Here is a 20192-nt window from a genome sequence, read left to right as displayed (position 1 = left end):
CAGTTTAAGACTATTTCAAAAAATTTTTTGTCAGGCAGTGAGCTGTGGGTTTAATGACAGAGTATTTCATGGATTGTCAGTGTGTATTAATTTTAAAATAAACTTGGATTTTATATTTTATGTTTCTAGCACAGATCTACGTTCCAATTATCTTCTTAATACTACAATCGCTGGTGTGGAGGAGGCAGATGTTGTCCTTCTAGTTGGTACAAATCCACGTTTTGAGGCACCGCTATTTAATGCTAGAATTCGAAAGAGGTTTGTGATAATATTCTGGGTTTTAAAAACATTTACATGATAATTTGTTTTATATATGAAAAATGACTGTCTTAGCTGATTCCTAATAGTGGGAGTAAGATTCCAAAAGATAATTGAAGGGCAGTTTCTAACAGCTCCATTTCCCACTTCTTCCCTGCTGATCATTTTTTTAGTTTGAAATAACTCAACTTTGTATACCCACGTTTGTGTAGTGTTCACACAGATTAATCAGTGCTAATGTTTATATTTTTTTCTTTTCTCTCCATCTATATATTTGTGTGAACATAATCATTTGAAAGTAGATTGTATACATGATGCCCTTTTAATCCCAAACTAAACACGTCTGTGTGGGTTTCCTAAGGACAAGGACATTCTCCATTTAGGAATTTGATTCTTTATTTAATTAAGAATTTAGTATTGATACAGTATTATTATCTATTTATGCTTAAATTTCACTGAATTTTTTCCATAATTGTTTCCAAAATTGCCATAATTTTTTCCATTTTGACTTTTTTTTTTAAGACTACAGGCCAGATATTTTGTAGAATGCCTCTCTATCTTTTTATATCTTAGAGACTTGTAATAGCTCAACCATATAGTTGATTGTCTAAACTGGGACAGTGTTGGGAGTAGAAAAGGGATTTTTTTATTCCAGGGTGACAGGTTAAAAAAACCCCTACTGTCTCTCACAAACCAGAATATATGGTCACCACATTTATTAATATTTTTGGAGGAGCTGGATCCATACTTCGTTGTCAGTAGACAATAAATATGAATGATGTAGTTTGTTTTTTATGAACTTTTATTTAAATGATCTTAACAGATAATTAGAACTCTGCTGTGTAAATATGGCAAAATAAAAACATCACTTATTCTAAAATTAAAGTCTGTTTATAGCTAGCTTAGAGTTAGCATTCTAACACAGCAAGTTAATTCATTGACTTTACTTGGTGTGTGCAGACTTACCTAATTTTGTTATACTTTGCTTTATCGCACTTTGCAGATATAGTCTGTTTTTTGCAGATTTAAAGTTTATGGCAGCTGTTGGTCGAGTAAGTCTTTCAGTGCTATTTTCCAACAGCATTTTCTCATTTGTGTCTCTGTGTCATATTTTGATAACTCTCACAATATTTCAAACTTTTTTATTATTACTACATTTTATTATGGTGATCTTTGCTGTTACTCTTTTAATTGTTTGGGGGCACCATAGGCCGTATCCATATAATATGGTGAAATTAATCAGTAGATGTTGATGTCTTTTGATCACTCTGCCAACTGGCCAGTCCTTCGTGTTTCTCCCTCTCCTTGGGTCTCCTTATTCCGAGACACAACAGTGTGGAGAGTAGGTCAATTAATAACCTACAGTGGCTTATAAGTGTTCAGGTGAAAGGAAGTCTTGTACATCTTACTTTAAATCAAAAGCTAGAAATATTAAACTTATTGAAGGAGGGATATTGAAAGCATAGATAGGCCAAAAAACAGACCTCTTGTGCCAAACAATCATGTCATGACTGCAGAGGAGATTTAAAGTGCTACTCCAAAGTGCGCAGTGCATGATAAGAAAGCAAAACAACCTGATTGCTAATGTGGATAAAGTTTGAGTGGTCTGGATTGAAGATCAGACCAGCCATGACATTCCCTCAAAGCCTAATCCAAAGCAAGGCCCTAACTCTCTTCATTTCTAAAGGTAAAGAAGCTACAGAAGAGAAGTTAAAACTAGCAGAGGTTGGTTCATGAGATTTAGGGCAGGAAGCTGTCTCCATAACATAAAGGTACAAGTTGAAGCAGCCAGTGCTAATGTAGAAACTGCAGCGAGTCACCCAGAGGTCTAGCTAAGATAATGAAGGTGGCTGCAGTGAACAACAGATTTTCAGTGTAGACGAAACAGCCTTTTATTGGAAAAATGTGCCACCTAGAACTTTAATAGCTAGAGAGGAGAAATTAGTGCCTGGCTTCAGAGCTTCAAAGGATAGGCTGTGTGAGGGGTTGATGTTCCTGATGACTTTAAGTTGAAGCCAGTGCTCAACTTACCATTCTGAAAATCCTAGGGCTCTTGAGAATTTTGCTAAACCTGTTCTGCTTGTGCTTGATAAATGGAACAACAAAGCCTCATTGACAGCACATCTGTTTGCATTATGGTTTACTGACTATTTTAAGTCCATTGTTGAGACCTACTGCTCAGGATTCAAGATACTGCTAACTGATAATTGTACCTGATCACCCAAAAACTCTGATGAAGATATACAATGAGATTAATCTTGTTTTGTGTCTGCTAACACAGCATCCATTCTGCAGCTCATGGATTAAGGAGTAATTCAATTTTCAAGTCTTATTATTTGAGGAATACTTATTCAGAAGGCTGAAGCTGCCATGTATAGGATTCTGCTGATGGATTTGGGCAAAGTAAATTGAAAACCTGGAAAAGATTCACTATGCTAGATGCCAATAAGAACATTGAGTCTTGGGAAGAGGTCAAGATATCAGTGTTAAAAAAGAGTTTGGAAGAAGTTGATTCCAACCCTCCTGGATGACTTTGAGAGGCTTCAGTTGAAGTACCTGCAAATATGGTGGAAATAGAGGGTTAGAATTATTAGTGAGATCTGAAGATGTGACTAAATTGCTGTGATCTCATGATAAAACTTTAATGGATGAGGAGTTGCTTCTTAAGGATAAGCAAAAAGAAAGTTATTTCTTGATATAGGATCTACTCCTGGTGAAGATTCTATAAAGAAATTGTAGAAGTAATAACAGTGGATTTAGAATGTGACATACACTTAAGTTGTGTATGTCACAACTTAAAGCAGCAGCTGGATTTGAGAGGATTGACTCCCAGTTTTGAAAGAATTTCTACTGTGGATAAAATGCCATCAAACAGCACTGCATGCTACAGAAAAATTGCTTATGAAAGGAAGAGTTAATTGATACAGTAAACTTCACTGTTGTCTTATTTAAGAAACTGCCACAGCCACCCTAATCTTAAGTGAACCACCATCCTGATTATTCAGCAGCCTTCAACATTGAGGCAAGCGTCTCTACCAGCAAAAAGATTTCCACTCGCTAAACGTTCATATGATGGTTAGCATTTTTTAGCAATAAAGTATTTTTTTTTCAGTATAAAGTATTTTTTAATTAAGGTGTATATATTATTTTTTTGACATAATACTTTTTATACACTTAATAAGCTACAGTGTAGTATAAACATAACTTGTATATGCCCTGGGAAAGCAAAAACTTTGTGGGACTTGCTTTATTGAGATATTTGCTTTATTGTTGCGGTCTGCAACCAAACACAGGTATACCTGTATTTTTACACTTTATTTTGAAAAATACACAATAATATCTGTTAATGTTTGGGGAAAGCTTTAATGCTTTTTAACATTTTTTAATTTAAATAGATGTAGCACTTAGCATTGATGAGACCAATAACTGTACCGACTTAGTGATTTAGCTCTAAAAACTTCATTGTTTTTATTTCAGCTGGCTTCATAATGACTTAAAAGTGGCCCTTATAGGCAGCCCAGTGGATCTCACTTACAGATATGACCATCTGGGAGATTCTCCCAAAATTCTTCAAGACATTGCTTCGGGTAGCCATCCATTCAGCCAGGTGCTCTTAAGTTACATGTATAAGATTTTTAAGTTATATGTATGTGATTTTTAAGTCTTATTTTTTTAATTTATTATTTTCGTGATAACTATGAGATTGCAATATAGAAAATAATATATAAGAAAGTAAACATAATAAAAAATCCTACTACAAACAACTGTTGATGAAACGTCCTATGGTCATCTCTCATTTATATAGAGAAAGAAGGATGGATAGGTAAGCAAAAAAATGAAATCATACTCTACATTTTTATTTCAGTTCAGTTCAATTGCTCAGTTGTGTTCGACTCTGCGATCCCATGTACTGCAGCATGCAGGCTATAAGTTAAATAATCAGGATGACGATATACAGCCATTGGGAATATATGTCAAGGGAAACTGCTTTCCCAATTTGGAATCAGTCTGTCGTTCCGTGTCTAGTTTTAACTGTTGCTTCTTGACCTGCGTACAGGTTTCTTAGGAGGCAGGTCAGGTGGTGTGGTATTCCCATCTCTTTAAGAATTTTCCACAGTTTGTCATGATGCACACAGTCAAAGGCTTTGGCATAGTCAATAATGCAGAAGTAGATGTTTTTTTGGAACTCTCTTGCTTTTTTGATGATCCAACGGATGTTGGTAATTTGATCTCTGGTTCTCTGCCTTTTCTAAATCCAGCTTGAACATCTGGAAGTTCACGGTTCACGTACTGCTGAAGCCTGGCTTGGAGAATTTTGAGCATTACTTTGCTAGCGTGTGAGATGAGTGCAGTTGTGCAGTAGTTTGAACATTCTTTGATATTGCATTTTTGGGGGATTAGAATGAAAACTGACCTTTTCCAGTCCTGTGACCACTGCTGAGTTTTCCAAATTTGCTGGCATATTGTGTGTAGCAATTTAATGGCATCATCTTTTAGGATTTGAAATAACTCAGCTGGAATTCCATCACCTCCACTAGCTTTGTTTGTAGTGATGCTTCCTAAGGCCCACTTGACTTCACATTCCAGGATATCTGGCTCTAGGTGAGTGATCACACCATTGTGGTTATTTGGACCACTAAGATCTTTTTAGTATAGTTCTATGTATTCTTGTCATCTCTTCTAAATACCTTCTGCATCTGTTAGGTCCATACCATTTCTGTCCTTTATTATGCCCGTCTTTGCATGAAATGTTCCCTTGGTATCTCTGATTTTCTTGAAGAAGTCTCTAGTCTTTCCCATTCTGTTGTTTTTCTCTGTTTCTTTGCATTGATCACCTAGGAACACTTTCTTATCTCTCCTTGCTATTCTTTGGGACTCTGCCTTTTTTTTTTTTCAACCAGAGTTTAATTTTACTTGAAGTTATCAGAAAAGAAAATGATGTGAAACTGAAAGAATTAAATTTTAAACTTCAGTGAAGTCTTTCTTTACAGCAAGAGTTATTATTCTTTAAAGAAATTTCACTGGTCTTTTTATATGACCTTTTCATTACTAAATTCCTTATTTAATTTTTTTTTCATTTGCCACCTTAAATTTAGAGCTTTTAGGCTTTTTATTTCTTTTTTTTCCCAAGAGATGTAGGTACACCATTTCTTAAGTTCTTTCTTGCTTGAAAATGTTTATTTTATTCCTGACGAGAGCCTTGGCAGAATGTAAAGATCTTGGGTTATACTTCTGTTTTTCCCTCTGAACTTTATAGATATGGGCCCACCCTCCCCCTTTAAATTAATGTATTTATTTGGCTGTGCCGGGTCTTAGTTGCAGCATGCAGGATCTTTTACTGTGGCATGCGAACTCTTAGTTGTGGCATGTGGGATCTAGTTCCCCAACCAGGGATTGAGCCCTGGCCCCCTGCTTTGGGAGGACAGAGTCTTAGCCACTGGACCACCAGGGAAGTCTAGACACTGCCTTTTGTTATTGTGGAGAATCCTGATTTGAGGTATTATTCTGTTTCAAACCCTGTCCTGTTGTTGTTGTCTAGATACATTTTTGTTGCTATTTCGTACTTGGTTTTTTATCTTTGAAATTTAGTGACTTCACTAGAATATATCTTAATGATGGTGGTTCCATACCCTTTTTTTTTTTAATGGGATATGCTGCCTCCTTAATTTTGAATACTCAAGATTCTCTTTATTTTAGGAGTTGTGTGTGTGCTTGTATGTGGTGTGCAGGCTAGTGATTATTTTAAAAAATATAAGAAAGGTTTCTGTTTCTCACATAACAGTGAGCTGAAGTTTGACATATCGTGCAGCTGTCCAAGGATCTATTCAAGGCAGGAGCCTGCCCTCCTGCTTGCTGTCCTCAGTGTACTGGTTCACTCACATGTGTTTGTGTGTGAGCCTCTCCTCATGATGTCAAGATGGTTGCTTTGCTTACACCTCCGGATGTAGGCATGAAGAAGTCAAGTGTGAGGGGACAAAGCAGCCAAACCCAACTCCTTTGTTGTCAGTTTTGAATAACATCTCTATTATTACTAGCATCAAAAATATTTTTTTAAAAATTTTATTGAGAAGCCCTCTCTTCTCTATAGTTCCCTTCCCCATTCCCCAGAAGGTGATGAGTGTTCTTCAGGAAAGTTTTCTTTTATAATAGATTTAGATGTATTTTCCATTAGTAACTTCTAATGGAAGTAACTTCTAGTTTGTTAAGAACTCTTAATGCAGATATTGGATCCCTTTTTCTATCTTTTCTGTCACTTATTTCTTTAGTCCTCTGTTCTTTTTCAATTTGTTTTATATAATTTCCTATATACTTCTTGCTCCTGTATTTACACTCATGTTAAATTTTGGTTTTTGTTGTTTCTGGAATGATGTTCACCTCTGCTTTGTTTATCTTTTAGTTCTTGAACTTTCTGATGAAAATCCTCTATGATATTGTCTATCATGAACTTCTCTGAGCTCTTTTAAAAAATATTTCATTTTCTTTGAGGCTGTTGAAAACTGTTTCTCATTTTTTAAGGCTATTGAAAACTCTTCACTTTTCCTTGGGAAACTCCTCTTAAGATGAATGGCCTCTTCTTTGTAGTATCTAGAAATGATTTTCATGCTGATTGATTGATTGGGACCAGCCCTTTATCAAAGAATGGATGGGCAGGGGAATGAACTGTAACAATCTACAGCTTTACTGCTAATTTTTCTGTTCTCCACCATATCTGTAGTTTCTTTTGCACTTGGGATGCATTCCTTCTCAGTTTCTGATATTCAGGTAGTTACTGTGGTTTAAAGCAAAGCCCTTAAAGTATTCTGCATTGTGATCTATGTCCGTTGCTTTCCCTACCTTTTCCCCTCTGTCTGGAACATAGAAAGTAGATGGAAGACGGTAGACATGGTACTTCAGCTTGATTTCTGGAAGACGGTAGACATGGTACTTCAGCTTGATTTCTCTTGTTAAACGTTGTATCATCTGAACCTCTGTGCACATATTCTCCAGTTTTTTCTGGGACCTATCCATAGTCATTCTGACTAAAGGATGTTTGACTCAGGCTTTTATTCCCAGTGCTTCCTTATTGAAACTACTTTATCTAATATTCATTTAGCTACTTCACAGTAGCTTTGGCAAGAGGTTTTTGAGTAAATCCGGTTTGTATGTATATCCATATGTTGACTAGCAAATCACAATGTTCATCTTAGAACTAAAGCTTGGGACAGCATATTGTAGATACAAATTTGGTTAGATTTAGTTACTTCTAATTTTTTTTTTAATTCAAAGTTCTTCTTAAAAATAGGTCCTACAGGAAGCTAAAAAACCAATGGTGGTTTTAGGCAGTTCTGCACTCCAAAGAAATGATGGTGCAGCAATTCTTGCAGCTGTTTCCAACATTGCTCAGAAGATTCGGACAAGTAGTGGTGTTACTGGTGATTGGAAAGTTATGAATATCCTTCATAGGTAAGTTAAATAGTTGTTTTGTAATCTGTAATTGTGTGTATATGTGTTCCTGTACACCGTCACATTTATTTTTAAAACAAATTAATATTTAGTGACATCTCAGTAGCAGATGTGAAATAGCAACTTTTATTTTGTGTGAGAAGAACCCAAGATAATAAATAATATTTAAAATATCCAAATTGTGGTAAGTGCTAGAAAAAATCTTGAAAATTTATATCATATTAATATACTGGGTTCAAAAATTGAAACAAGAATTTCCTCCTGTGATTATAAATTCTTTATAAATATAAAGTAGAATTGTTCTGAAAGTAGAACTATTGCAGTGAACAGGATAAACATTTTTGAGGTTTTTAATGCATATTTCCAACTTATTTTAGAAAGATTGTACCAATTTTGCATTAGCGAACGAGTTTCCCATTTCACACAATTCTTTCTACCTTAAGTGTTACTTTTCGAATCTTCAGATTTGTTTAAAGATTGAGGGTAAACACTCAGTGGGCTTCCCCCATTGCTCAGTAGTAAAGAATCTGCCTGCAGTGCAGGAGGTGCAAACAAGAGGTGCAGGTTCGATCCCTGGGTTGGGAAGACCCCCTCCTCCAGAGAAAGGAAATGGCAATCTACTCCAGTATTTTTGCCCGGAGAATCTATGGGGTCACAAAGAGTTGCACATGACTGGGCAACTAAACAACAATAAAATAAACACTCCATGATAATAAAATTTTTTTATTTTAAAAGTATTCAAATGCATTCTTAAACATTCATTTCAGTGTTACATTTCCCCTCTTTATAGATTAATTTGGCATCGTAGGTCATCATGTAAACATTTTTTTAAAACTTCTATTTTTTAAATCGTTTATTTGCATTGATCACTTCCAGATCTTTCTAGCCACAATTTTTAGAATAGAAAAGAGACTAGTTATTTTCTTATTTTTAATTCACTTTTGAACATATGTCTTTATTAATATTTTTTGTTTCTGTTTTTGTCTGAAAAACAATAACATAATAACTTTTTTAAGAAAAATTTGTGCGTGTCTAATGATGTCTTTATGGTTCCTTTTCACCGAGGACCACTTGGCTAAATACGTAAATCACAGATTTTTTTCCTTTAATACTCAGTATTCTTTTCACCCTGCCTTTCACATTTTAGAGAGGATCTCATCTAATCTGTTTTGTTGTGTGGTTTTTTGTCTCTGAGAACTTGGTTTTATGTATGTATGTGTTCTTGTCTGCCTGCCCACCCTTTGGATTCCTAGAGGGACTTCCCTGGCAGTCCAGTGGTTAAGACTTCATGCTTCCAGTGCAGGGAACACAGGTTCAATCCTTTGTCAGGAAACTATGATCCCATATGCTCCGCAGTACAGCCTGGTCAGAAAAAAAAAAATTATTCCGGGGTATAACTAAGTGACATTTGTTTGACATCACCTTTGCCTGGGATATCATAGAACTCTCCATTTTCAAATTGAAAGTTTTTGTATTTTCGTGTAAGTTCAGAAAAAGCCAGTTTGTCTACTTCTACACTGTTGTTTGCTCTCATGCAGAAGCTTCTATTTATTCTGCACTGGTTGGCCCTTCAGACTTTTGTCTCTTCTCTCTCATAATTTTTCTCACTTTTCCTGTGTTTAGGGAGAATTTCTTATTTATCTTCTGTCATTTGTGAGCTTTGATTATGGAGAGCACTAATGCCATTGTAATTTTTAATTGATTAGACTTGTTTTTTAATTTCATTTCATTCTTATATAAGATTTCGTTTTCATGAGAACAGCTTGTTTCAATGCAGTTTGTTAAGACATACCTTCTAATTCTTGTTGAGAACATGAAGAGTATTTATAAACCTTTTAAAAATTTCTTACAGTAAGTTTATTTCATAGTAAAGCATAATTTCTCATTCTTAAAGAATCTTTTAATCAGCCTGTAGTTTCTTTTTTTTACTCATCATTCTCTCAGAGGCAAACTTAATGTTACCCACTTTGTTTTCCAAGACGAGGTGGGCTCTGTCATGAGTTAGCGTGAGTCTCTGCTCAGATCTTTGTGAGACGTCAATGCTCAGAAGGGGAGATGTTTAAGAAAAAAATACTGTGTAGGTGGCGAGGCAAGAGGAGCTAAGTTTTGAAATTGAATTGAGGAAGTCTGAGTTTTCTGACTTTGTTCATTTTTAAGATAGACTTGGTTTTTCAGGGTCCTTTGCCTTCCATTGCATTGCATTGGACTTCCCTTGTGGCTCAGCTGGTAAAGAATCTTCTTGCAATGCGGGAGACCTGGGTTTGATCCCTGAGTTGGGAAGATCCCCTGGAGAAGGGAAAGGCTACCCACTCCAGTATCCTCGTCTGGAGAATTCCATGAAATGTATAGTCCATGGGGTTGCAAAGAGTCGGACACGACTGAGCGACTTTCACTTCACTTTCACTTTGCACTCCATGTGACTTTTAGGATCAGTTCGTCAGTTTCTGCGGAGGACTCAGCTGTCAGTTTTGATAGGGATTGCATTAAACCTATAGATCAGTTTGGGGAGTAATGCCATCTTCAAAACATTAAGTCTTCCAATCCATGAACATAGGGTGTCTTTCCATTTGTTACAGTCTTTAATTTCCTTTGGATTTTGTAATTTTCATCATATAAATCTTAACGCTTCTTTTGTTAAATATTCTTAAAGTATTTTATTCTTTTGATGTCCTATTAGAGAGTTTTACAGAGCAAGCAGCATCTAGTGGGAGTTTGTTTGATCTGCCCTACTCCCTTAACAGGTAAAGTTTAGCTTTATTCATAGTAGGTTCTCAAAATGGCTACTATTTCTATAAAGAAAATTGATAATACCTAACTAGAGCAAAAACTCCCAAATGTTCGAAGTATAGTTACTTGAAACTTCTTTAAAAGGTTTCTATCTGCTTGTATAACAATAATATATATTCATTGAAAAAGTTCCCTAAGGACATACACCAGTGTACTAATTATAGTTTTCTCTGAATTACAGTTTTATGAGTGGTGTTTAGATTTTCCTTTTAGGTTTTCAAAGTCTTCTAATTTTTCTCTAATGACTGTCTTTGACTCATCAAGTCTTGCTATATTGAATAAAAATCAAGTATGTGGTTGGCATAGTTTCCCGAATTACTCCATTAAGTATCATGTCCTGAAGAAACAGTGTCCTCAGCATCTTATTTCTTTGTTTAGCATTCTTAAAACAGTAAAAGACTGCTTTTTCTGATTCTGACATTTATTTCACCTGGGTAAAAAAAAATGAGGGAAGATCTTTGACAGCATCGAACAGAAAAAAAAAAGACTCGGTATTATTCAAGAGTCACATTTAATTTTTTATAATGAAAACAGCAAGTATGCCGAAATCCCATAATTGTTTTACAGGATTGCAAGCCAAGTAGCTGCTTTGGATCTTGGCTATAAGCCTGGGGTGGAAGCAATTCGGAAGAATCCTCCTAAAATGCTGTTTCTCCTGGGAGCGGATGGAGGTTGTATCACTCGACAGGATTTGCCAAAGGATTGTTTCATTGTTTATCAAGGTTAGTAGCATCTGTGACATTAGAAACAGAAGAGGATAGTACATTTTGTATATTAGAAACTGCATGGCTGTATATTTAGTGTAATAATATTTTCCATTTGAGAATTTCCCTATACGCTCACCAGTTTCAAAACAATATGTATTTTTATAGATTTTATATTTTTTAAAATAGGCTTTGTTACTTACATAGTTGCTTTGCTATTAAGAATTATCACCTTACATTATTTAATAACAAAGAATTGGAAGAAAGCTAATGCCCCCAGTAACAGTAATTTAAATTATGAAATATTATATAGCATTAAATTCAATTTTTCAACAAATATTTAGTGTGATTATATATTAAAGGGCTAGCACTTTTATATAAACTGTAAAAATTAAAAAATCATGAGTCCTTTGTTAAATTTTGCACTTTGTGCATGCGTGCTCATTCATGTCTGACTCTTTGCAACCCCATGGACTGTAGCCCGCCAGGCTTCTCTGTTCATGGGGATTCTCCAGACAAGAGTACTGTAGTGGGTTGCTATGCCCTCCTCCAGAAGATCTTCCCAACCCTGGGATTGAACCCAGGTCTCCTGCATTGCAGGCGGATTCTTTACCGCCTAAACCACCAGAGAAGCCCAAGAATACTGAGGATCTTTCCAATCCAGGAATTGAACTGGGGTGTCCTGCATTGCAGGTGGATTCTTTACCAGCTGAGCTACCAGGGAAACCTTGTTTTATACAGAAACAACACTAATTTATAATAAGCTTTGTATTGCCATGCCACATAAAAAGCATTATGTAATATTTTGTTTGATAAACTTAAACCAAAATGCATAAACTAAAATCCTGTCCTAGTTCTATCCAGGGATAATCATTGAGATATTTTAGATATGCATGCTTCATACATATTTTTATACGTATATAAAATTACGTATATGAGATCAAAGTTTATGTATTGTTCTATAGCTTTCTTTTACTTAACCAAAGTTCCTTTTTTCTTCCAACACTTCAGTTACTGAGTGACAGTCTTTAGCATACTGTTTTCTGTAATCTTCTCTTCGTGCTCTTTTTAGTAGTATTCCTGTCATGCCCCGTCACACACTTCTTGTTCCTGCACCATTTCAGTTTACTTTACCGAATCTCAGTAGCAGACATCTGAGCATTTCCGCTTTGTAACCATCAAGTGAGATAATACACCTAGTTGCCCATTAGATGTGTGTGTGTGTGTGGTATTATGTATTTGTGTATTTGCAAAAATTGATCTGGTAAGATACATACCAAGGGCTTTAACAGTACCTTTTTTTGGAGAAGGGAGTTTAACTGTGGACCCAGTGGGCTTTAATTTTTATTCCATATACTCAATACTGTATTGTTTTAATTTTTTAACAATAAATTTTTAAACACTTCATAAAATGGAATTTTAACACTTATAAAAATGAAATTTTAAAAGGATATCTACGGTGTTCATGTTTAATATGTAATCAGTTTTGTGCTAAAATGTGGTTTGCCATTTTCTATCTTTTTCACAGGACATCATGGCGACGTCGGAGCTCCTATAGCTGATGTTATTCTCCCTGGCGCTGCTTACACAGAGAAGTCTGCTACTTACGTCAATACCGAGGGCCGAGCTCAGCAGACAAAAGTAGCAGTGACGCCTCCCGGCTTGGCAAGAGAAGACTGGAAAATTATAAGAGCCCTTTCTGAGGTATTTGTCCTTAGTGATGCTGCTAGTAGGATGTTTGACATGTTAGCTTGTCAGAATGATTTCCGGAGTCAAGGGGGACGCAAGTCTGAAATGCAGAGATGATTTAAACAATCTGTAGGAGAAACATGAGAAACCCCAAACAGGGGTTTGGGGAATTTCCTGGTGGTCCATTGGTTAGGACTCTGCGCTTTCACTGCCGAAGGCACTGGTTTAATCCCTGGTCAGAGAACTGAGATCCCACAAGCTGTGTGACTTGGCCAAAAACAAAAAGAAAATGGGAATTTGAAATTGGTGTTTTTTATTTTTGACTTGTCTTTTGCCTAAAAAGACTCAACTCTTATTATAAAAAGAAGCATCATATGAGATTTAAAGTAATAATATAGTTGTCCATAAACCTTGTATATGAGCAATAACAGGTTAGCTGAAATATTCAGATTAGCAAAGCATTTATTTCATAATCATTCTGTTTTCTAAAAATAAATTACTAATATGTTGACAGCTACTTATGAATTAGAAGAATATTCTAATATTCCTCACCCACTTGCTTAATATACATGCAAATGGACACCAGTATATTTTTCATACTAGTACTGCCTTATTTTACCATAGTTGCAATGATGTATTATTTGAAATTTATAAGTATTAATGCTTTGGAACCTGTTATGTTATAGATTGCAGGTATGACTCTTCCATATGATACTCTGGATCAAGTGAGAAACAGATTGGAAGAAGTCTCTCCTAATCTTGTTCGATATGATGATGTTGAAGGAGCTAATTATTTCCAGCAAGCAAGTGAGCTTTCCAAGGTAAAACCTTGTCTATTTGCAGTTTTCATAATAATGTATCCTCTGGTGTAGCAGTACTAGTTTTCAATACTATTACTGATCTCTTATTCCTTTTTTTGCAGCTAGTGAACCAACAGCTTCTTGCTGATCCACTTGTTCCACCTCAGCTAACAATAAAAGACTTCTACATGACAGGTATGCAGTTGTTAGCATGGCTGCCATAAATGGAAGGTGGGAAGGAATATCATCACCTAATTTAGTGTTACAATTCTCACCTGCTAGTGGTAGTATTTGATATGTCTAATCTCACAAGATTTTTCAAATATTGAACTAATATAACTATATATTCTGATTTTACTCTTAATTTATTTTCTTTCTAATTTCTTTTCTAATGTAAGTAGAGTTGGAAAATCCAGTAAGAATTAGCAGATGTTAAATATAAACTTTTACTATTATATGTAGAATTACTATACAGCAATATGGGGATAATTTTCTGAGTGACAAAAAACTGAAGGTTTTTTCTGAGAATTACAGTAGAAGAATCAAAACACTAAAATGTGAAACATGTTAAATAGTGCTTCTGATATAAATTGTTAAGAATATTCTTAAGGAATGCAGACTAACCTACAGATTTTATAATACATGATAGAACATCTAGGTTATGAGGTAGTTGACAGACATTTAAAAATAATTTTCTGTCTAAAAGCAGATAGATATTTTTAAGTTTTTGGTACAGTTTGTATCCAAGATTGTTTTTAATAGGATTTTTAGTTGTATTGTAAAAGTTATGTTCATTGTAGAATACTTACCTAAGGCCACCATAACAAGGTAAAAACACTACCATCCCAGAAATAACTATGTTTAACATTTTGGCCAATCAACCAGGGATATACACATGTTTTTATTTAAATATAAATGAGATTATTCATTTACCCTGGGAGGGAGGATTTGTATGGCTTTATCAAAATATAATTCACATACCATAAAATTCACCCATAAAGTGTATGCTTTATGGATTTTAGTACACTGTTCTGTAACCTTTTTTTCCATAACCATGTATATATGTATTCTTTTCCTGTTGTTAATTCAACACTTTTCTATAATATTCTTACTGATTGCATACTGGCCCTTTGTATGGCTATATATAATTATTTAATCATTCCTATGAGTACTTATTAAAACCATTTAGCTGTTACAGGGCTTATATTCTGAATTTATCAGTTGATTTTTACAATATTTATGTATTGTTACATAGACTTTTATAGTCCTTTTGTTGTTTGTTGTTCCTGAATATGCGCAATAGGAAGGTTTTACTGTGTGCCTCTGTTGAAGTTATATTATCAGAATGCACATTTTCTTGATATCTTTCAGATTCAATTAGCAGAGCCTCACAGACAATGGCTAAATGTGTCAAAGCTGTTACAGAGGGTGCCCATGCAGTAGAGGAACCATCCATATGCTGAAACATCTACTATGGCCCAGTTAATGGACAGTTATGTTGGCACGATCTCTTGAAGGTGTATCTCTTTCAAAAATAATCTTGATGTAATATTTAAGGTTCTACCATGCTTTATTTGAAAATGCTATTGCAATTATCAGAGAACTTTGAAGTTTCAAAACAATTATGTGTTGAATGTAAATGTTAAATAGTTTAATAAACATTATATAGAGGACTTTTCATGTAAAAGCACTGATAATCTTTGTGACATAAAAAAGAAAGTCCTTAAAATATAAATTTTTTTATCTTCATTGCTCACTTATGCTTGTAAAGTGAATAAAATAAGAATAGCTTCCATTGCTCCTGTTCTATCCTAGTGCTAAAGAAAAGATTTAAGTATTCTGTCAAACTGGGTAAATAGAAAAAATATATATAATATAATCACACATCAGGTATGTATCTTGAACAACTCTAATAATAATCATAGTAATAATAGCTTAATGATTATTCAGGATTTTCTGTGTCCTAAGCAGTCTGGTTTTACATGCATCATCTCGTTTTGTCCTTGTTACATCCGTGTGAGATCTCATATTACAAGTGAAGAAACTGAAGCCCAGAGATACTGGATAGTTTGCCTGAGTCCACAGCAAAAAAGTCATAGAATCAAACCTGGTTCTCTGACTTCAAATTCATAGCCCATTGTTCTTAAGTGTTGGACATAATTTCCTCTCATTAATACAAATTCCATAGGTTGTTACCTCCAATAATTGGTATTGAGAAGCTTAATGGATAACACATTTTTCTGTTTTTTCTTACATCTGTTTATACAATATAATGTCATGGTGATTTATGTGATTTTTCTTCTTTGTATAATAGATAGCACACACATCCCTTGGAATGAGTGAGGTCTCAAGAAATATTTAGGTTTTCATTGATGTTCCATATTTATTATATTAACACCATCTGTAGTATTTAAGTCAACTAAATTACTCCAGTAATAAAAGACAAAACTAACAGCTTTCATAATTTTCAGTTGTCCAAAAAAAAAAGTAAAAAAACTTACAATTAATCTAGGAGATGATCTAATGCTGTATTAATTTTTTTTGAAATCTTATGTTCAGAATCATTTGTTTTATAATCTTTATTCCTTTTTGCTTTCACCAGAGATTTATTAGCCCAACTATAGGTCGCAATTTTACTGATATGAGAAAAGGTAAAATTTTTAGAATATAGTTTGTCATCTTCAAAAATTGCTCAGAATTTGTCACCCATAACAGCCTTTTCAGAATTATTTTATTCATTTCAGTCATAAAGTTGTGTACTTCGTTTTAAATTCTCAGTTGCCTGAAATATAACTTCTTACTAAAAGACTTTGAATTTAATACAAACTCCTTCTCTCTCTACCTTCTCTACTCCGTAGTCTGTTGCTGACCTCACAGGGGCAAACACTTTGGGTTTTTATTTTACACAGTACTCTTCAGTGATAGACTTCGTACGATTCTTGGTGAGGGAATGTTGCATTCAGATGGAGAAATGGTGATATGACTAAGATGGTCCGGGATCCTAGGGCTGCCATCTGGGCAGCATGTGTTGAACTTGTAGTTTCATGAAGAATATTTTGTCTGGGCTAAGTAGTACTCATTAAAGTTGTTGGTTTTGCATAAAGTAAATATGAAAGTCTGTCCCACGAGCACCTATCAGTCACTTAATACAAAATATTAAAGTTGAAAAGTGAAAGTGTTAGTCACTCAGTGTGTCCATCTCTTTGCTACCCCATGGACTGTATAGCCCGCCAGGCTCCTTTGTCCGTGGAATTCTCCAGGCAAGAATACTGGAGTGGGTAGCATTCCCTTCTCCCCTCTCTCACATTTGCAAGCAAATTCTTTACCATCTGAGCCACCAGGGAAGAGCCCATATTAAGGTTATCATGAGCATAAACATTGAAGATGGTTGCAAGACTTTCTGAAGAATGGATCCAGATAGAAGAAAAATACATATAGATAAGAAGAATAACACTGTTGATGGAATTTTATTCTAAGCAATGAGGGAGTCAACAATGAGAAAACTGCAAAGAATCAAGGCCAAGTCCTTTTAGGTGAAGATGGCAATCTGGAAAGACCCTGGAATAATACCATTTAGAGAAGACCACTAATATGTGCCATTAGAGCTTTAAGTACATTATGTCTAGTTAAAGCCATGCTGACAATCGGTTTAAGACCCAAGAAATATCAAATTACTTGCCCATTTTTACCCAGTTAAAGACTAAAGGCAAGAATGTTTAACTAGAGATATTTTTACTGTTCCATTTTGCCTCAAAAAATGTTATGGGCAATTAGTAGAATAGATACACAGGAGAAATCTTAAAAGCCTTAACTCCATACAGAATGCCCCTCAAATTTATTGTGAATTGTATTATAATGAATACATTAATAAAAAGCATTAATAATACTCAGTATGCAATAATTTACTATTGTTTGTTGCTGAGTTATTTAAACACCATTTCTTGCCAGGTCAGATAGATCTTGTTCAACTTTGGAAATGTTACTTAGGAAAATGGAAGATTGTTTCATCATCTGTAAAATGACAAAAATTCTAATGATTATACCTACTTTGAACCTCACAGTGTTGTAATGAGGATTAAGTTAGAAAGCCTCTAAAACTTTCTTAGGCTATTTCTTGACATATAGTAAATGTTCACTGTGGTTAATAACTGAGAACCATCGTAGGGAAAGGCTGTGTTCAAAATTTTGCTAAGTTTCAGGAAGTTGCAGCTAACCATCCATGGGAGTCCTTAAAGTCCCCATTCTAAGTGAACCAAGAGAAAAACTCAATTCTGTCAAGTGTGAGGGAAAGCCAAGCCTAATATAACCTCTAGCTTCTGTTTTCCTAAAGAAAACTATTTAATTCAAAAGAATTGAATGACTTATCCAAGGTCAATCCAGTCAACAGAATACTGCTACTACAAACTGTCCACCAAGGTTGTGAAGATTATAATTTATTATGCAGAATTCTGCAGATTTTGATGGAATTTTTGTTAGAATAAGACTTACTGAATCTGTTGAATTCTAACCCTTAAAAGAGATTACTCTGAAAGCAAAAAGATAAAGCAGTGCTATCAGAAGAGGGAAAACTATATGCTGATAGAAAGGGAACAGGAGGAGTGTGAGAGCTATTGATGTGCATAAAAGGGGACAGGAGGATTTTTTTGCTGGCAAAGCCTTTGGCTAATATAAACTGTCAGCTTTATTGTTACTGAAACAAATTAACTCCACCATGATTCAAGTTCCCAAGGAGAGAAGAACTGAGGCAACTTAGCAACCAAAACAGTGGTAAGAGGTAAGGTTTGTTTTAAATGTTAACAGTGTCATTCATGACCACTGTTAAAATGTCACTAGCAAAATCATTACAAACGCCTGTTACCAAAGGCCCAGTGTGGCTGGGAAAGAGTCCAAGCAGAAATAAATGATATGCATGACAGTTTTTTAGGACATTTTGTAAGGCTAATCCTACCTTATAGCTAGACCATAGGTTTGTGAGTGACCCAACTTTTGGAAACAAGTACTCATGAAAAAAATCAACCTTGATAAAGACTTTTTGAAATCAAAAATATTAAAGATTTAATTATCTGAAACTGATCTTCAGACTGTGATTGATGTTCAGAATCTTTGACATCTGTATAGTTTTTAAAATAAAATGAAAAATATTTGTGGGCATTGAAAAATAGGGTGAAATGCATGGTCTAGGACTAGTGATTATAATATTTAACTTGAATTGGTTTGTAAAGAGATCATAAGATGAATAACAGTTTCTTTCTTGAAAGAAAGTGAAAGTGAAGCATGAACTGCAGCCCTCAAGGACCCTCTGTCCATGGGATTCTCCAGGCAAGAATATTGGAGTGGGTTGTCATTTCCTTCTATAGGGTATCTTCCCTACCCAGGGATTAACCAGGGTCTTCCGTGTTGCAGATGGATTTGTTTACTTCTGAGCCATTTCCTTCTTAGACATGTATTTTCAAATCTGGAAAGGACTATAGGAAAAAATCTAGCATTACACGTGTGTTTGATAATTATGGAATTGGAGGCCAAAGAATAAGGGTAAATTAGAGGTTTTGCGATTTGAACCAGCCCTCTGATTCCTGGTTCAATGACATCTCAATTCAGCTCCAACATTTATTTAGCATTTGCAGAGTATCCTCTGTGTGAGGTGTAATAAGTACTATACGTACAAGAGACATATATATTTTTTTACTGTATGTATTGTGAGCATACATACATGTTTATTATGTGTGAAAAGTATCTTAGATGCAACTACCTCAGGGTAGTTGAACTAGTCTGAGGAAACAGCTTAAAGAAAAGGATTGTCAGGACTTCCCTGATGGTTCAATGGTTAAGACTCTGTGCTTCCACTACAGGGGTTGCAAGTTTGATCCCTGGTCAGGGAACTAAGCCTGCATGCCATATGGCAAAAAAAGAAGACAGTACAGTTTTATCACTTGAATATTTGAAGATTTTGACAATAAGAATATATTGCTTTTATTATTTTTAAAAACATATAAATGAAGAATGGCAAAACAAAACTTAAGTTGATGAAAGCTAAAAATAGGATACAAAATTGTATGCATTCTCTGTGTGCTTGGCAGCCTCTAAGACGGCCCCACTGATCCCTGCCTCCTGGGATTCCCTCCCCTTTGTCGTCATCTCTCCTTGAGTGTGGGCCAGACTTCCTGATTCACTTCTAATGAGTAGGGATGTTTGTGCTGAGATTAGGTTTTGTGTTTTTTTTTTTAAACTTAATCTGCAATTTCGGTCTGGGGTTTGCTCTGATTCTCTCCCTCTCAGATCACTACCTGCCATGTTGGAGGATACTTAGCCTACAGAGAGATCTCGTGTGGTAAGGAAGAGGACTTCCAGCCACCATTTGTAAGTGAGCCGAATCTTGGCTGCCAATTGAGATGACTGCAGCCCTAGCCAACAGTTTAATTGCAACCCCATACATTTCTGGATTCCTGACACAGAAATTATGAGCTAATAAATAGTTGTTGTTTTGAACCATTAAATTTTATGTTATTTTGTT

At 35.1% G+C, this 20192-nt stretch overlaps 1 protein-coding gene across 2 annotated transcripts in view; it reads left to right on the top strand.

The window, feature by feature from the left end:
* Nucleotides 1–16850, top strand: part of NDUFS1 (NADH dehydrogenase (ubiquinone) Fe-S protein 1, 75kDa (NADH-coenzyme Q reductase)) — a 30243-nt gene extending 13393 nt beyond the window's left edge. For both annotated transcript variants that reach the window (XM_010861035.1, XM_010861034.1), the window contains exons 12-19: nucleotides 130–258; nucleotides 3736–3865; nucleotides 7541–7701; nucleotides 11056–11210; nucleotides 12721–12896; nucleotides 13568–13702; nucleotides 13804–13876; nucleotides 15053–16850. In XM_010861035.1, the coding sequence (XP_010859337.1) occupies nucleotides 130–258; nucleotides 3736–3865; nucleotides 7541–7701; nucleotides 11056–11210; nucleotides 12721–12896; nucleotides 13568–13702; nucleotides 13804–13876; nucleotides 15053–15144 (1051 nt within the window). In that variant the 3' untranslated portion in view covers nucleotides 15145–16850. The remainder of the gene's footprint in view (nucleotides 1–129; nucleotides 259–3735; nucleotides 3866–7540; nucleotides 7702–11055; nucleotides 11211–12720; nucleotides 12897–13567; nucleotides 13703–13803; nucleotides 13877–15052) is intronic.
* The last annotated feature ends 3342 nt before the right edge of the window (nucleotides 16851–20192 follow it).

This window comes from Bison bison, unplaced genomic scaffold (assembly GCF_000754665.1).
Source record: "Bison bison bison isolate TAMUID 2011002044 unplaced genomic scaffold, Bison_UMD1.0 scf7180017864471, whole genome shotgun sequence".
NCBI classification, from domain to species: Eukaryota; Metazoa; Chordata; class Mammalia; order Artiodactyla; family Bovidae; genus Bison; species Bison bison.
Note: the sequence above shows the minus strand (reverse complement) of the source record. Positions and strands in the feature narration are given on the sequence as shown.